Genomic DNA, 17,158 nt, shown 5'->3' with positions numbered 1-17,158 from the left:
CAGAACGACACTCCCTCCTCACCGTCCCTCCCACAGATCATCATCACTCCCTCCTCACCGTCCCTCCCACAGAACGGCTCTCCCTCCTCACCACCCCTCCCACAGAACGGCTCTCCCTCCTCACAGCCCCTCACACAGAACGGCTCTCCCTCCTCACCGTCCCTCCCACAGAACGGCTCTCCCTCCTCACCGCCCCTCCCACAGAACGGCTCTCCCTCCTCACCGCCCCTCCCACAGAACGGCTCTCCCTCCTCACCGCCCCTCCCACAGAACGGCTCTCCCTCCTCACCGCCCCTCCCACAGATCATCATCACTCCCTCCTCACCGACCCTCCCACAGATCATCATCACTCCCTCCTCACCGTCCCTCCCACAGAACGGCTCCCCCTCCTCAACGCCCCTCCCACAGAACGGCTCTCCCTCCTCACCGACCCTCCCACAGGCAGCATTCCCTCCTCACCGCCCCTCCCACAGTGCCACTCCCTCCTCACCATCCCTCCCACAGTGCGGCTCTCCCTCCTCACCGCCCCTCCCACAGGCAGCATTCCCTCCTCACCGCCCCTCCCACAGATCATCATCACTCCCTCCTCACCGACCCTCCCACAGTGCCACTCCCTCCTCACCGTCCCTCCCACAGAACAGCTCTCCCTCCTCACCGCCCCTCCCACAGAACAGCTCTCCCTCCTCACCGCCCCTCCCACAGTGCCACTCCCTCCTCACCATCCCTCCCACAGAACGGCTCTCTCTCCTCACCGCCCCTCCCACAGATCATCATCACTCCCTCCTCACCGACCCTCCCACAGAACGGCTCCCCCTCCTCAACGCCCCTCCCACAGAACGGCTCTCCCTCCTCACCGACCCTCCCACAGGCAGCATTCCCTCCTCACCGCCCCTCCCACAGTGCCACTCCCTCCTCACCGACCCTCCCACAGAACGGCTCTCCCTCCTCACCGTCCCTCCCACAGGCAGCATTCCCTCCTCACCGCCCCTCCCACAGATCATCATCACTCCCTCCTCACCGACCCTCCCACAGTGCCACTCCCTCCTCACCGTCCCTCCCACAGAACAGCTCTCCCTCCTCACCGCCCCTCCCACAGAACAGCTCTCCCTCCTCACCGCCCCTCCCACAGAACAGCTCTCCCTCCTCACCGCCCCTCCCACAGAACAGCTCTCCCTCCTCACCGCCCCTCCCACAGAACAGCTCTCCCTCCTCACCGCCCCTCCCACAGTACGGCTCTCCCTCCTCACCGTCCCTCCCACAGAACGGCTCTCCCTCCTCACCGTCCCTCCCACAGTGCCACTCCCTCCTCACCGTCCCTCCCACAGAACAGCTCTCCCTCCTCACCGCCCCTCCCACAGTGCCACTCCCTCCTCACCGTCCCTCCCACAGAACAGCTCTCCCTCCTCACCGCCCCTCCCACAGAACAGCTCTCCCTCCTCACCGTCCCTCCCACAGAACGGCTCTCCCTCCTCACCGCCCCTCCCACAGAACGGCTCTCCCTCCTCACCGACCCTCCCACAGTGCGGCACCCCCTCCTCACCGACCCTCCCACAGAACGGCTCTCCCTCCTCACCGACCCTCCCACAGTGCGGCACTCCCTCCTCACCGTCCCTCCCACAGTGCGGCACCCCCTCCTCACCGACCCTCCCACAGTGCCACTCCCTCCTCACCGCCCCTCCCACAGTGCGGCTCTCCCTCCTCACCGCCCCTCCCACAGTGCGGCGCTCCCTCCTCACCGCCCCTCCCACAGTGCGGCGCTCCCTCCTCACCGTCCCTCCCACAGAACGGCTCTTCCTCCTCAACGCCCCTCCCACAGAACGGCTCTCCCTCCTCACCGACCCTCCCACAGTGCGGCACTCCCTCCTCACCGCCCCTCCCACAGATCATCATCACTCCCTCCTCACTGCCCCTCCCACAGAACGGCTCCCCCTCCTCAACGCCCCTCCCACAGAACGGCTCTCCCTCCTCACCGCCCCTCCCACAGAACGGCTCTCCCTCCTCAACGCCCCTCCCACAGAACGGCTCTCCCTCCTCACCGCCCCTCCCACAGAACGGCTCTCCCTCCTCACCGCCCCTCCCACAGAACGGCTCTCCCTCCTCACCGCCCCTCCCACAGAACGGCTCTCCCTCCTCACCGCCCCTCCCACACTATGCTACTTCTCCAACAGGGCCATATTTTCTCAGTACCGTGCCCCTCAGTAACCCCGGGGCGAGTGCCCCTACCCCATGGTTTGCTCCTGGCTCTGTACCCAGCGTCTACCTGCAGTCTCTCTATGACATTTTTCAGCTGCAGGTACTGGGCAATCTTCTCGTACACCTCATCACGCTGTTCCAGAACCTTCCTGAGAGGAGGGGTGGGGGGTTGGAGTCAGAGACGGAAAGGGGGGGGGGTGAGAGAAGGCGGAGATGGGGGAAGACAGAGTGAAATGGGTCAGATAGAAGAGAGGAGAGGGGGAGATCGATCAGTCATAAGGTCACCCCACATCCTTCTTCCCCCCAGGGAAAACTGTCCCAGCCTGTCCGGACTCTCCAATAGCTCACTCCCTCCCTGCATGTCAGTATTACCCCACACTCAGCCTCACAAGCAGGTCATTTGGATGTTCAAGGGCGATGTTTTGTCACATGTACAATGAAACATGCAGGGAAATGTCTCGTTTGCATCCACAACCAACACAGCCTGTCCACGACTCGCTTTGAGAGGAAACTGGAGCACCCATGGTGAATAAATTCCTCACAGACATGCTGCAACTTCATGCTGCCCTGAAGACAGAGGCAGTAAGGTGGAAGAGTGCAGAAATGATTTATTAGGATTTGTCATGACTCGGGGGCCGAGTGTCCGAGTTAGGATTCGAGGGCAGGTGAGGAATTTATTCAAGTGGAGGCTCATGAAGAAAGGAGTTAGCCTGACTTCAGTGGCTGGGAAGTTGTTGGAGACCATTACTAAGGAAGAGGTTTTGAGGTACTTGGGGAGACACGTGATAAAAATAGACCAACATCAACAAGGCTTCCTCAAATCTGTTGGAATTCTTTTGAGGAAATAACGAACAGGATAGTCAAAGGAGAATTGACTGATGTTGTGTAGTTGAATTTTCAGAAGCCCGACAAGCTGCCAGGCGAGGCTGTTTAACAAGGTAAAAGCCCATTGTATTACAGGAAAGGTTCTAGTCTGGATTAGCTGATTGGGAGGGGATAGAGAACGGGATTAAAGGGAGTGGTTTCTGGGTGGCTGCCAGTGACTAGTGGTGTTCCACAGGGGGTTGGTATTGGGACTGATTCTTTCCACGTTATATGTCAATGATTTGCAGGGAAGCTGCAGAAGGACTTAAAGCAGATTGAGAAAATGTGCAAAGAAATGGCAGGTGGAATGTGCAGAAAATTCAAACATCAAAGGGACCGGGGGACCTTGTGCAGAACTTCCTAATAAAGGTTAACCTGCAGGTTTATTCAGTGGTGAGGAAGGCAAGTGCAACGTTCCCATTAATTTCAAGAGGACTAGAATACAAAAACAAGGATGTAATGCTGAGGCTTTATAAGGCACTGGTCTGACTACACTTTGAGTATTGTGAGTAGTTCCAAGAAGGGATGTGCTGACATTAGAGAGGGTTTGGAAGCATGATTCCAGGAATGAAAGGGTTAATGCATGGCTCCTCACTCTGTACTCAAGGGTCTTTAGAAGAATGAGAGGGGGAATCTCATTGAAACCTATTAAGTATTAAAAGGCCTACACAGCATGGATGTGGAGGTGATGTTTCCTACAGTTGGGGTGTCTTGGACCAGAGGGCACAGCCCAAGAATAGAGGGATGTCCATTTAGAACAGAGATGAGGAGAAATTCCTTCCGCTAGAGGGTGGTGAATCTGTGGAATTTATTGACACAGATGGCTGTGGAGTGTACTCAAAGCAGAGCTTGATAGGTTCTCGATAAGTCAGGGCATCAAAGGTTATGGGGAGAAGGCAGAATGGGGGAGAGAGGGATAAATGGTTAGTTATGACTTGATGGGTCGATTGGCCTAGTTCTGCTCTTTTCTCTTTGGTCTTGTGCCTTGGAACAAAGTGTATAAAATCACGAGGAGCATCCATCGATAGGGCCCACACTCCTTTACCCAGGAAAGGGAATCAGACATCAGGGTGAGGGGGGAAGAAGCCTGAGGGGTAACTTCTTCACTCAGTGTGGATGGGATATGAAACAAGCTGCCAAAGGACGTTTGAGGCAGGTACATTAACAACAATTAAAAGCATTTAATACTTAAAATGTCTTAGAGGATAGGGTGAGCGAGCTAGGGTGTTTCTCTTTGGAGTGAAGAGGATGAAAGGTGACTTAACAGAGGTGTACAAGATGACAAGTGTCACAGATTAAGTGGACAGAGTCTTTTACCGAGGGTGGAATTGACTAATACAAGGCATAATTTTAAGGTGGTTGCAGGGGTGATGTCAGAAGTAGTTATTTTCTAAACAGAGTGGTGGGTGTGTGGAATGCCCTGTCAATGGTGTTGGCAGCAGATACATTGGGGGCATTTAAAAGATACTAAGAAAGGCATGTGGACGATGGAAGAATAGAGGAAGGGGTTAGATTTGGTTGAAACACCTTGAGCTGAAGACATCAAATCACCCCTCATTCTCCTCTGCTCCAGGGAATAAAGTCAAAACCTATTCAACCTTTCTCTGTAACTCAGTTTCTCAAGTCCTGGCAACATCCTCGTAAACCTTCTCTGTACTCTTTCAACCTCATTAATATCCTTCCTGTAATTCGGTGACCAACACTGCACACAATACTCCAAATTCGGTTTCACCAATGCCTTATACAACCTCACCATAACAGTCCAACTCTTGTACTCAATACTTAGATTTATAAAAATCAAAGAACTTTGATTTACCCAAGATAAAGATTTAACAGAAACCTGAGGGGAAACTGCTTCCACAGTGAGGGTGGGGTGGTGGGTAGGTGGACCAGAGAACCTGGCTGAGGAAAGTACGCGAACAATATCTGAAAAACACTTGGACCTACCTCTCTGCAGATGGGGAAAAGGTTTAGATGGATGTGGGCAAATGAGACTGGCTCAGGGAAATATGGAGGACAGCCAGCTTCTGTACTATAGACCATGACTCTGCAGCCCTGATCTGATCCTGGAGCAAGCTGCAACATCTGCTACTCCCACTCCAGGTGCCAGACTAGACAGGTATATGGAGGAATTTAACCATATAACAATTACAACATGGAAACAGGCCATCTCAACCCCTCTAGTCCGTGACGAACGCTTACTCTCACCTAGTCCCACTGACCTGCACTCAGCCCATAACCCTCCATTCCTTTCCTGTCCATACACCCATCCAATTTTACTTTAAATGACAATACCGAACCTGCCTCCACCACTTCTACTGGAAGCTCGTTCCACACAACTACTTCTCTCTGAGTAAAGAAATCCCCCCTCATGTTACCCCTAACTTTTGCCCCCTAACTCTTGTATGAATCTCCCCAACTCTCAATGGAAAAAGCCTATCCCCCTCATCATTTTAAATACCTCTATCAAGTCCCCCTCAACCTTCTGCGCTCCAAAGAATAAAGGCCTAACTTGTTCAACCTTTCTCTGTAACTTAGGTGCTGAAACCCAGGTAACATTCTAGTAAACCTCCTCTGTACTCTCTCTATTTTGTTGACATCTTTCCTATAATTCGGTGACCAGAACTGTACACAATACTCCAAATTCAGCCTCACCAATGCCTTGTACAATTTTAACATCACATCCCAACTCCTATACTCAATGCTCTGATTTATAAAGGCCAGCATACCAAAAGCTTTCTTCACCACCCTATCCCCATGAGATTCCACCTTCAGGGAACTATGCACCATTATTCCTAGATCTCTGTTCTACTGCATTCTTCAATGCCCTACCATTTACCATGTATGTCCTATTTGGATTATTCCTACCAAAATGTAGCACCTCACACTTATCAGCATTAAACTCCATCTGCCATCGCTCAGCCCACTCTTCTAACTGGCCTAAATCTCTCTGCAAACTTTGAAAACCTACTTCATTATCCACAACCTTGGTATCATCTGCATACTTACTAATCCAATTTAACCCCATCATCCAGATCATTGATGTATGTGACAGACAGCATTGGACCCAGTACAGATCCCTGAGGCACACCACTGGTCACCGGCCTCCACCACTGCTCTCTGGCATCTCCCAACCAGCCACTGTGGAACCCATTTTACCACTTCAATATTAATACCTAACGGTTTAAGGTGTGTGGGGTATATGAGAGGCAGAGTTTAAGGGTCAGTACAACATTGTGGGCCGAATGGCCTGTTGTTCTATGCAGACAAACCCGGACCTCAAACTTCCTCAACCTCATTCCCTCCCCTCTCCTCCCTCCTCACTTGAGATCCCGCTTGAGGACGTCGTTGACGAACGTCTCGTATTCCAGAACCTTCCCTCCGACTCCCGCGGACGCCGCCATCGCCGGTCATGGGGTGGGGGGGAGGGAGGGAGGGCGGCGACGAACTTCGGTCTGATTGGCCAACCCTGGCAGCGCCCGTTACCCCATTGGTGGGAGCGGATCAACCCTGATTGTCCTCGATTGGATGGCTTCCGCTAAAGGGGCCGACTCCGTGTAACGGGAACGGGAACTTCGTAGGTTGATTGGTTAAGCACGGTCATGACGAGTAGCCAATGTCATTGGATAGTTGGTATGGAGTCTCAGCTGTGATTCGCTACCCTATTCAGGAAAACTATGTCTTGCTCGATATGCTGATTGGGCCAGTTGATTTTCTCAAACGTCACTTTGCCCAATAATCCGTCCCTTAGTTGATTGGCAGTTGGACAGGTGAGGATGCAGCGATTGGTCGAGGTACAAGGCACGTGGGAGCTCCTAAGTAACGTAAGTTCCAATTGGATGAGCTTGGAGATTGATATAAAATGCGACGTGTGATTGGATTGGGTGATGTTGGCATGGCAAATATGCCTAATTGGTTGTGTGTAATAAACAGTATTTTGAAAACACCAGGGATCAACTATAAATGTGGCGAGAAGAGGTCTGCGGCAAAAAAGAAAAAAAAAAAAATTATTAAAGAATCGCTGAGGGCAATCTTTCGCATCCGGGGTCAGAGGGGGACAAGGCTTCCGGCAGCTACTCGAGGTCGAGGCTGTGCGGCCTGCTCCGGGCATCAGAAGCACAGATGGCTGGGCCCGAGCCCGAGCTATTACTGGACCCGGGTATCCGACTTTGGGTGGTGCTGCCCGTCGTCCTCATCACCTTCCTTGTGGGTGTCAGCCGCCACTATCTGGGCCTGCTGCTACAGGCGGAGCGCAAGCCAGGGCTCCGGCAGCTGGGACACAGGTGGAGAAGTGAGGGAGGGAGCGAGGGTGGAGTGGGGACAGGAGGGTGAGGGGGGCACCTGGGCAAAGGGTACAGATGGATGATGTACAGGTGTACGGGGGGACAGGTGAGTGATGTACAGGTGTACGGGGGGGACAGGTGAGTGATGGACAGGTGTACGGGGGGGACAGGTGAGTGATGTACAGGTGTACGGGGGGGGACAGGTGTACGGGGGACAGGAGAGTGATGGACAGGTGTACGGGGACAGGTGAGTGATGGACAGGTGTACGGGGGGGGGGACAGGTGAGTGATGTACAGGTGTACGGGGACAGGTGAGTGATGGACAGGTGTACGGGGGACAGGAGTGTGATGTACAGGTGTACGGGGGGACAGGAGTGTGATGTACAGGTGTACGGGGGGACAGGTGAGTGATGTACAGGTGTACGGGGGACAGGTGAGTGATGTACAGGTGTACGGGGGGACAGGTGTACGGGGGACAGGAGAGTGATGTACAGGTGTACGGGGGGACAGGTGAGTGATGTACAGGTGTACGGGGGACAGGTGAGTGATGGACAGGTGTACGGGGGACAGGTGAGTGATGGACAGATGTACGGGGGACAGGTGAGTGATGGACAGGTGTACGAGGGGGGGACAAGTGGGCAATGGACACCTATCCTATCCCACTTGTTCCCCCCATTCTACACTCACTTGATACAGAGGTTATGAATGTCGGTCGCAAGCGGCGTGGGTGGAGGAGACACTGGGCACGAATGGGGTGTGTGGGTGAGGAGAAAGGGAGGGACAGGTGGGTGAAGGGGATTAACTGACAGCTCACCCTCGTTCATCATTCACATGTTATCTACTTGTGCACAAGGAGATCAAGCCCGGTCCCTGTCATCCACCTTCCAATTCAGACATCCCACCCTGCAAAAACTCATTTCAGGGAGGTAGCACCACCCCCCACCCCTCCGGTACCGGACATTCGATTACGAAAGAACACAAATTATTTGACCACATATTGAAACTATTTATACATATACACACACATATAATATATATATTCCTTGTTGGCAGTCTCACTAATGCAAATAGCTTTTCTATTTCTTTTCCAAACTTTCCTTGTACTGTGATGTGGCTTGCTTGCCAGATTTGAGCATTTTGCAAGTCTACAGGGAGTTTGGCCTCATCACACAGGACATCAATAGAGTAGCTCCTTAGCAGCTAGCTGGCTGGTTTAAATAATGTTAGCTATGTTAATGAATGAATGACACTTGTAAAACTCACCTCAACATGTCTTTTACATTTTAACCCATTGTGGGCAATAGAAAAGTCACTGTTGCAAACAGTGCAGCGAGCAACACTGTCATTATTTTTGACCCCTTTTAGGCAAGGGTACACTTAGTGTAGTCTGGGGTGAATTTTATATTTGCTTTTATATATTTTTAAAATACTTTTATGTTTTCTTTTTTTGGAACACTGTCATGGCGCTGCAGGACACTAAACTGAATTGATGGACAATGAAAGAGGGAGAGAGGTCGACTGTAAAGCCCGCCCACAGAGAAAACTGATTGGTCTACTTAGCACGGAGAGAGACCAATCAGGATATTTATTTATCTACCTATCTATCTCTCTCTATATATGTGTGTATATATATATATATATATATATCCCTCCCTCTCTCAATCACCGGATGTATGGTGCATTTCACAAACTGAAAACTTGCCTCACAATCCAGGACATCATTTCATCACAACAATGCATCGGGGTAGAACCAGGGGAAACTGTAACAGAATGCAGAATAAAGTGTTACAGTTACAGAGAAAGTGCAGTGCATTTGAAAGATCAGAGTAAATTTATTATCAAAGGACATGTATGTCACCATAGACAACCCTGAGGTTTGTTTCTTTCTGGGCATACCCAGAAAAGATAAAGAAATACGACAGAATCGGTGACAATCTGGCACAAGGCAGACCAAAGAGCAATGTGCAAAAGGCACCAAATTGTGCTTATGCAAATAAGAAAAACAGGAGAAAAAGTAATAACAATGAAGTAAGGAATAAATATCGAGAACGTGAGTGCATGGGTTGAGGGAACGTTTAGTGTTGACTTTTAACCCCTCCGCTTCAATTCCTGAACCTGGTGGTGTGAGTCCTGGTGGCAGCAGCGAGAAGGGAGCATGACCTGGGGGGTGGGGGTCCCTGATGATGGATGCAGCTGTCCATTTAGATGCTCAGTGGTGGGGAGGGCTCCGTCCACTACTTTTCCCAGGATTTCCCAATCAAGGGCATCGATGTTTCCGTGCCAGGCTGTGAAGCAGCCAGTCAGGACATTCTCCACTGCACATCTGTCTGTTGTAGATGCCACGCTTAATCGGAGCAAGGAGAGGCACTGACATGCTAAACCCAGTGCGGGCAGACAATAAGGTGCAAGGGGGACGGTGAAGGCGGGAGGGCTGTTCAGTAGTCTTGTAGCAGTGGGGTAGAAATGGAATGTGTTTTCAGTTCTTTGTCCCTTCCACCCGATGGGAGAGGGGGAAGAGAGAATGCCCAGGATAGGTGGGGTCTTTCAACACACAGAACTCACTTTGGCCGGGTATTGTACTGAATGGGTGATCAGACAGTGAGGGCAGCTGGCAAAGTCCACAGACCATGGTGGCCAAACTGACCTCTGCTGTTCCCTCTCACTCTCAGCCAGTTTCTGATCCGAAGCCGGGCTCTCCGAGAACATGGGAAATACATACCACGGCAGGTCAGGAGCTGGAGAGGGAGGGTGGGTGGGTGGGATCCTCCACATTACTCACTCTCCCTCACTCCGTCCCCCAGCGTCCCAGAGGGACTGTAACCCCTCTGATATTAATCCAGCTCCCTCACACCGTCTCTCAGTGACCCCTCTCCCCCAGTGCTCTGTCACTGACTGAATCCCCACTGACGTTAATCCAGCTCCCCTCACACCGTCCCTCAGTGACCCCTCTCCCCCAGTGCTCTGTCACTGACTGAATCCCCACTGACGTTAATCCAGCTCCCTCACACCGTCCCTCAGTGACCCTCTCCCCCAGTGCTCTGTCACTGACTGTATCCCCACTGACGTTAATCCAGCTCCCTCACACCGTCCCTCAGTGACCCCTCTCCCCCAGTGCTCTGTCACTGACTGAATCCCCACTGACGTTAATCAGCTCCCTCACACCGTCCCTCAGTGACCCCTCTCCCCCAGTGCTCTGTCACTGACTGTATCCCCACTGACGTTAATCCAGCTCCCTCACACCGTCCCTCAGTGACCCCTCTCTGCCGCGCCTTGGGTCACTGACGTTAATCCAGCTCCCTCACACCGTCCCTCAGTGACCCCTCTCCCCCAGTGCCCTGTGTCACTGACTGTATCCCCTCTGACGTTAATCCAGCTCCCTCACACCGTCCCTCAGTGACCCCTCTCCCCCAGGACACTGTGTCACTGACTATCCCCACTGACGTTACTCCAGCTCCCTCACACCGTCCCTCAGTGACCCCTCTCCCCCAGGACACTGTGTCACTGACTGTATCCCCTCTGTCGTTAATCCAGCTCCCTCACAACCGTCCCTCAGTGACCCCTCTCCCCCAGGACACTGTGTCACTGACTGTATCACCACTGACGTTTATCCAGCTCCCTCATCCTGTCCCTCAGACCCCTCTCCCCCCAGGACACTGTGTCACTGACTATCCCCACTGGACGTTACTCCAGCTCCCTCACACCGTCCCTCAGTGACCCCTCTCCCCCAGTGCCCTGTGTCACTGACTGTATCCCCACTGACGTTAATCCAGCTCCCTCACACCGTCCCTCAGTGACCCCTCTCCCCCAGTGCCCTGTGTCACTGACTGTATCCCCACTGACGTTAATCCAGCTCCCTCACACCGTCCCTCAGTGACCCCTCTCCCCCAGGACACTGTGTCACTGACTGTATCACCACTGACGTTTATCCAGCTCCCTCATCCTGTCCCTCAGTGACCCCTCTCCCCCAGGACACTGTGTCACTGACTGTATCCCCACTGACGTTAATCCAGCTCCCTCACACCGTCCCCTCAGTGACCCCTCTCCCCCCAGTGCTCTGTCACTGACTGAATCCCCACTGACGTTAATCCAGCTCCCTCACACCGTCCCTCAGTGACCCCTCTCCCCAGTGCTCTGTCACTGACTGTATCCCCACTGACGTTAATCCAGCTCCCTCACACCGTCCCTCAGTGACCCCTCTCTGCCGCGCCTTGGGTCACTGACGTTAATCCAGCTCCCTCACACCGTCCCTCAGTGACCCCTCTCCCCCAGTGCCCCTGTGTCACTGACTGTATCCCCACTGACGTTAATCCAGCTCCCTCACACCGTCCCTCAGTGACCCCTCTCCCCCAGTGCCCTGTGTCACTGACTGTATCCCCACTGACGTTAATCCAGCTCCCTCACACCGTCCCTCAGTGACCCCTCTCCCCCAGGACACTGTGTCACAGGAGACTATCCCCACTGACGTTACTCCAGCTCCCTCACACCGTCCCTCTGTGACCCCTCTCCCCCAGGACACTGTGTCACTGACTGTATCCCCTCTGACGTTAATCCAGCTCCCTCACACCGTCCCTCAGTGACCCCTCTCCCCCAGTGCCCTGTGTCACTGACTGTATCCCCACTGACGTTAATCCAGCTCCCTCACACCGTCCCTCAGTGACCCCTCTCCCCCAGGACACTGTGTCACTGACTGAATCCCCACTTACGTTAATCCAGTTCCCTCACACCATCCCTCAGTGACCCCTCTCCCCCATCGTCCTGCCACTGATTGTATCCCCACTGACGTTACTCCAGCTCCCTCACACCGTCCCTCAGTGACCCCTCTCCCCCAGGACACTGTGTCACTGACTGTATCCCCTCTGACGTTAATCCAGCTCCCTCACACCGTCCCTCAGTTACCCCTCTCCCCCAGGACACTGTGTCACTGACTGTATCCCCACTGGACGTTACTCCACCTCATTGCATTGTAACCTTGGCTTTCTCCTCTCTTTGCCCTTCAGTCCTTTGTGATGAGAAAACATTTCTTCAATGATGCTGAATCTGGTTTTTTCAGGAAGACCAAGACTAAGATCTTGCCCAAGAACCCAATAACAGGTACTGGTTGGGACAGGTCCGTCACCGGTGTAACACTGGGGTACGGTACCGGTGGGGACGGGTCCGTCACTGTGTGACACCGGGTGGGGATGGGGTCTGTCACCGTGTAACACCGGGGTACGGTACTGGCGGGGACGGGTCTGTCACTTTGTGACACCGGGGGTACGGTACTGGTGGGGACGGGTCCTTCACTGTGTGACACCGGGGTACGGTACCAGCAGGGACGGGTCTGTCACTGTGTAACACCGGGGTACGGTACCGGTGGGGACGGGTCTGTCACTGTGTGACACCGGGGTACGGTACCAGCAGGGACGGGTCTGTCACTGTGTGACACTGGGGTACGGTACCGATGGGGGACGGGTCTGTCACTGTGTAACACCAGGGTACGGTACCGGTGGGGACGGGTCTGTCACTGTGTGACACAGGGGTACGGTACCGGCGGGGATGGTTCCGTCACTGTGTGACACTGGGGTACGGTACCGGTGGGGACGGGTCTGTCGCTGTGTGACACCGGGGTACGGTACCCAGCAGGGACGGGTCTGTCACTGTGTAACACCGGGGTACGGTACCAGCAGGGACGGGTCTGTCACTGTGTGACACTGGGGTACGGTACCAGTGGGGACGGGTCTGTCACTGTGTAACACCGGGGTACGGTACCGGTGGGGACGGGTCTGTCACTGTGTAACACCGGGGTACGGTACCGGTGGGGACGGGTCTGTCACTGTGTGACACCGGGGTACGGTACCGATGGGGGACGGGTCCGTCACTGTGTGACACCGGGGTACGGTACCGGTGGGGGCGGGTCCGTCACTGTGTGACACCGGGGTACGGTACCGGTGGGGGCGGGTCCGTCACTGTGTGACACCCGGGGTACGGTACCGGTGGGGGCGGGTCCGTCACTGTGTGACACCTGGGTACGGTACCGGTGGGGACGTGTCCGTCACTGTGTGACACCGGGGTACGGTACCGACGGGGATGGGTCCGTCACTGTGTGACACCGGGGGTACGGTACCGGCGGGGATGGGTCCGTCGCTGTGTGACACCGGGATACGGTACCCGGCGGGGACGGGTCTGTCACTGTGTGACACCGGGATACGGTACCGGCGGGGATGGGTCCGTCGCTGTGTGACACCCGGGATACGGTACCGGTGGGGGACGGGTCCTGTCACTGTGTGACACCGGGGTACGGTACCGGTGGGGGCGGGTCCGTCACTGTGTGACACCGGGGTACGGGTACCGGTGGGGGACGGGGTCTGTCACTGTGTGACACCGGGGTACGGTACCTGGTGGGGGGGGCGGGGTCCGTCACTGTGTGACACCGGGGTACGGTACCGTGTGGGGGGGGCGGGTCCGTCACTGTGTGACACCGGGGTACGGTACCGGTGGGGGCGGGGTCCGTCACTGTGTGACACCTGGGTACGGTACCGGTGGGGACGTGTCCGTCACTGTGTGACACCGGGGTACGGTACTGGCGGGGGATGGGTCCGGTCGCTGTGTGACACCGGGATACGGTACCGGTGGGGGACGGGTCTGTCACTTTGTGACACTGGGGTACGGTACCGGTGGGGGACGGGTCGGTCACTGTGTGACACCCGGGGTACGGTACCGGCGGGGGACGGGTCCGTCACTGTGTAACACCGGGGGTACGGTACCGGTGGGGACGGGGTCCGTCGCTGTGTGACACTGGGGTACGGTACCGGTGGGGACGGGTCGGTCACTGTGTGTCACCGGGGTACGGTACCGGCGGGGACGGGTCCGTCGCTGTGTGGACACCGGGGTACGGTACCGGCGGGGACGGGTCCATCACTGTGTAACACCGGGGTACGGTACCGGTGGGGACGGGTCCGTCACTGTGTGACACCGGGGTACGGTACCGGCGGGGACGAGTGTGGGTTGGGATGTTACGTTGACACTCTCTGACTCTGCTTTGTCTGACCTGCAGACCCCAGCATGCTGACAGAGATGATGAAAGGCAATGTCACTCATGTTCTCTCGATGCTCATCGTCGGGGGCTGGATCAATTCGACCTTCTCCGGCTTCGTTATCAGTAATGTCCCAAGGGCACAAGGAGGATGGGGCTTTCTGTGCAGGGAGGGGGAAGAGTGCCTGTGCAAGGCAGGGCTCTGCCGGGACAAGCATGGGGACATCCCGGCTGGGGGTGATCGGCGAATACAGTGGGGCAGAAGCGAGAACCTCTGGGAGCGGGGGGAGAGAAGGTGGGAGGGGAGTACAGAGGAGCAGAGGGGTTTTGGAGAGATTCTGCCCAGTAGAGGGGAAGTGTGGTGTGCAGGAACAGGAGGGTGTTAATCAGAGGATAAGGAGGGGAGGGGCGCGTGGTGGAGGGTCTCAATCACAAGTCTCTGATCAGGGACTATGCCTGGTAACTCGTTCAAGGGGGACTTTCATAGGGGGGGATAGGCTGAGACCAACAGGATCTGGTCAGTGCCAACTGGAGGGGCCGAAGGGCCAGTGAGAGGGGTGGAACGGAGCACAGCACAAAGGGGGCTTCCTCCCTTACTGTCTGTCTGCGCTTAGTGAGGGGTCCAGGGGTAGAGTCTGTTCCGGAACTGCTGGACCGACTGGACACTGAGGGGGTAAGAGAGGTTTGGGGGGGTGTGTGGGTCCAACCGCAGTGAGGGTTACTGTGTGTGTGTGCGTGTGAGAGAGAAAGAGAGTGTGTGCGTATGTGTGTGAGTGAGTGCATGTGAGAGTGTGTGCGTATGTGTGAGTGTCTGTGAGTGAGTGGTGTGTGTGTGTGCCTATGTGTGTGAGTGAGTGTGTGAGTGTGGTGCGCGAATGTGTGAGTGTGTGCATCTGTGTGTGAGTGTGTGTGAGTGAGTGCGTATGTGTCTGAGTGAGTGTGTGTGTGTGCGCACGCATGCGTTAAACACCCACAATGATTGTGAACTCAACAGCTTGGGCAGCATCTGTGCAGGAGCTGGGCAGAATGTCTCATGAGACTGACAGAGGAGAGAGCACGATGTCGCAGGTGAGCTTGAGATGGAGAGGGGGAGAGGGAACAGAAGCTGGGAGGGGATGGGTGAATCCAGGGGAGGGGGAGGGGGGAGAGGGAACAGAAGCTGGAGGGGATGTGTGGATCCAGGGGAGGGGGAGAAGGAACAGAGGCTGGGGAGGGGATGGGTGGATCCAGGGGAAGGAGAGGGGGAACAGAGGCTGGGAGGGGATGGGTGGATCCAGGGGAGTGGGAGAGGGGAACAGAGGCTAGGGAGGGGAAGGGTGGATCCAGGGAAGGGGGAGGAGGAACAGAGGTTGGGAGGGGATGTGTGGATCCAGGGGAGAGGGAGGGGGAACAGAGGCTGGGAGGGGATGTGTGGATCCAGGGGAGGGGGAGAAGGAACAGAGGCTGCGAGGGGATGGGTGGATCCAGGGGAAGGGGAGGGGGAACAGAGGCTGGGAGGGGATGGGTGGATCCAGGGGAGGGGGAGAGGGAACAGAGGTTGGGAGGGGATGTGTGGATCCAGGGGAGGGGAGGGGGAACAGAGGCTGGGAGGGGATGTGTGGATCCAGGGGAGGGGGAGAAGGAACAGAGGCTGGGAGGGGATGGGTGGATCCAGGGGAAGGAGAGGGGGAACAGAGGCTGGGAGGGGATGGGTGGATCCAGGGGAGGGGGAGAGGGAACAGAGGTTGGGAGGGGATGTGTGGATCCAGGGGAGGGGGAGGGGGAACAGAGGCTGGGAGGGGATGTGTGGATCCAGGGGAGGGGGAGAAGGAACAGAGGCTGGGAGGGGATGGGTGGATCCAGGGGAAGGGAGAGGGGGAACAGAGGTTGGGAGGGGAAGGGTGGATCCAGGGGAGGGGGAGAGGGAACAGAGGCTGGGAGGGGAAGGTGGATCCAGGGAAGGGGAGAGGGAACAGAGGTTGGGAGGGGATGTGTGGATCCAGGGAGGGGGAGGGGGAACAGAGGCTGGGAGGGGATGTGTGGATCCAGGGGAGGGGGAGAAGGAACAGAGGCTGGGAGGGGATGGGTGGATCCAGGGGAAGGGGAGGGGGAACAGAGGCTGGGAGGGGATGGGTGGATCCAGGGGAGGGGGAGAGGGAACAGAGGTTGGGAGGGGATGTGTGGATCCAGGGGAGGGGGGAGGGGGAACAGAGGCTGGGAGGGGATGTGTGGATCCAGGGGAGGGGGAGAAGGAACAGAGGCTGGGAGGGGATGGGTGGATCCAGGGGAAGGAGAGCGGGAACAGAGGCTGGGAGGGGATGGGTGGATCCAGGGGAGGGGGGAGAGGGAACAGAGGTTGGGAGGGGATGTGTGGATCCAGGGGAGGGGGAGGGGGAACAGAGGCTGGGAGGGGATGTGTGGATCCAGGGGAGGGGGAGAAGGAACAGAGGGCTGGGAGGGGATGGGTGGATCCAGGGGAAGGGGAGGGGGAACAGAGGCTGGGAGGGGATGGGTGGATCCAGGGGAGGGGGAGAGGGAACAGAGGTTGGGAGGGGAATGGGTGGATCCAGGGGAAGGAGAGGGGAACAGAGGCTGGGAGGGGATGGGTGGATCCAGGGGAGGGGGAGAGGGAACAGAGGCTGGGAGGGGAATGGGTGGAATCCAGGGGAGGGGTGAGAGGGAACAGAGCCTGGGAGGGGAAGGGTGGATCCAGGGGAGGGGGAGAGGGAACAGAGGCTGGGAGAGGATGGTGGATCCAGGGGAGAGGAACAGAGGTTGGAGGGGATGGGTGATCCAGGGGAGGGGGAGAGGGAACAGAGGCTGGGAG

At 56.1% G+C, this 17,158-nt stretch overlaps 2 protein-coding genes across 3 annotated transcripts in view; one reads left to right on the top strand and one right to left on the bottom strand.

Annotated features, from left to right (window-relative positions):
* Positions 1–6,513, bottom strand: part of uxt (ubiquitously-expressed, prefoldin-like chaperone) — a 50,306-nt gene extending 43,793 nt beyond the window's left edge. Inside the window, exons 1-2 of one of the 2 annotated variants that reach the window (XM_059958497.1) lie at positions 6,382–6,513; positions 2,261–2,342 (exon numbers count right to left, since the gene is read on the bottom strand). In XM_059958497.1, the coding sequence (XP_059814480.1) occupies positions 2,261–2,342; positions 6,382–6,461 (162 nt within the window). In that variant the 5' untranslated portion in view covers positions 6,462–6,513. The remainder of the gene's footprint in view (positions 1–2,260; positions 2,343–6,381) is intronic. The other variant, XM_059958496.1, reaches the window with a different exon arrangement.
* Positions 6,514–7,017: 504 nt separating this feature from the next.
* Positions 7,018–15,166, top strand: LOC132386217 (ER membrane protein complex subunit 3-like). The gene is made up of 4 exons (XM_059958495.1): positions 7,018–7,340; positions 10,010–10,067; positions 12,338–12,431; positions 14,374–15,166. Exons 1-4 carry the CDS (start codon positions 7,180–7,182, stop codon positions 14,736–14,738), a joined length of 678 nt encoding a protein of 225 aa, XP_059814478.1. The 5' UTR covers positions 7,018–7,179; the 3' UTR covers positions 14,739–15,166.
* The last annotated feature ends 1,992 nt before the right edge of the window (positions 15,167–17,158 follow it).

This window comes from Hypanus sabinus, unplaced genomic scaffold, assembly GCF_030144855.1.
Source record: "Hypanus sabinus isolate sHypSab1 unplaced genomic scaffold, sHypSab1.hap1 scaffold_1065, whole genome shotgun sequence".
In the NCBI taxonomy this organism is placed as follows: Eukaryota; Metazoa; Chordata; class Chondrichthyes; order Myliobatiformes; family Dasyatidae; genus Hypanus; species Hypanus sabinus.
This window is presented reverse-complemented; position numbering and strand designations above follow the sequence as displayed.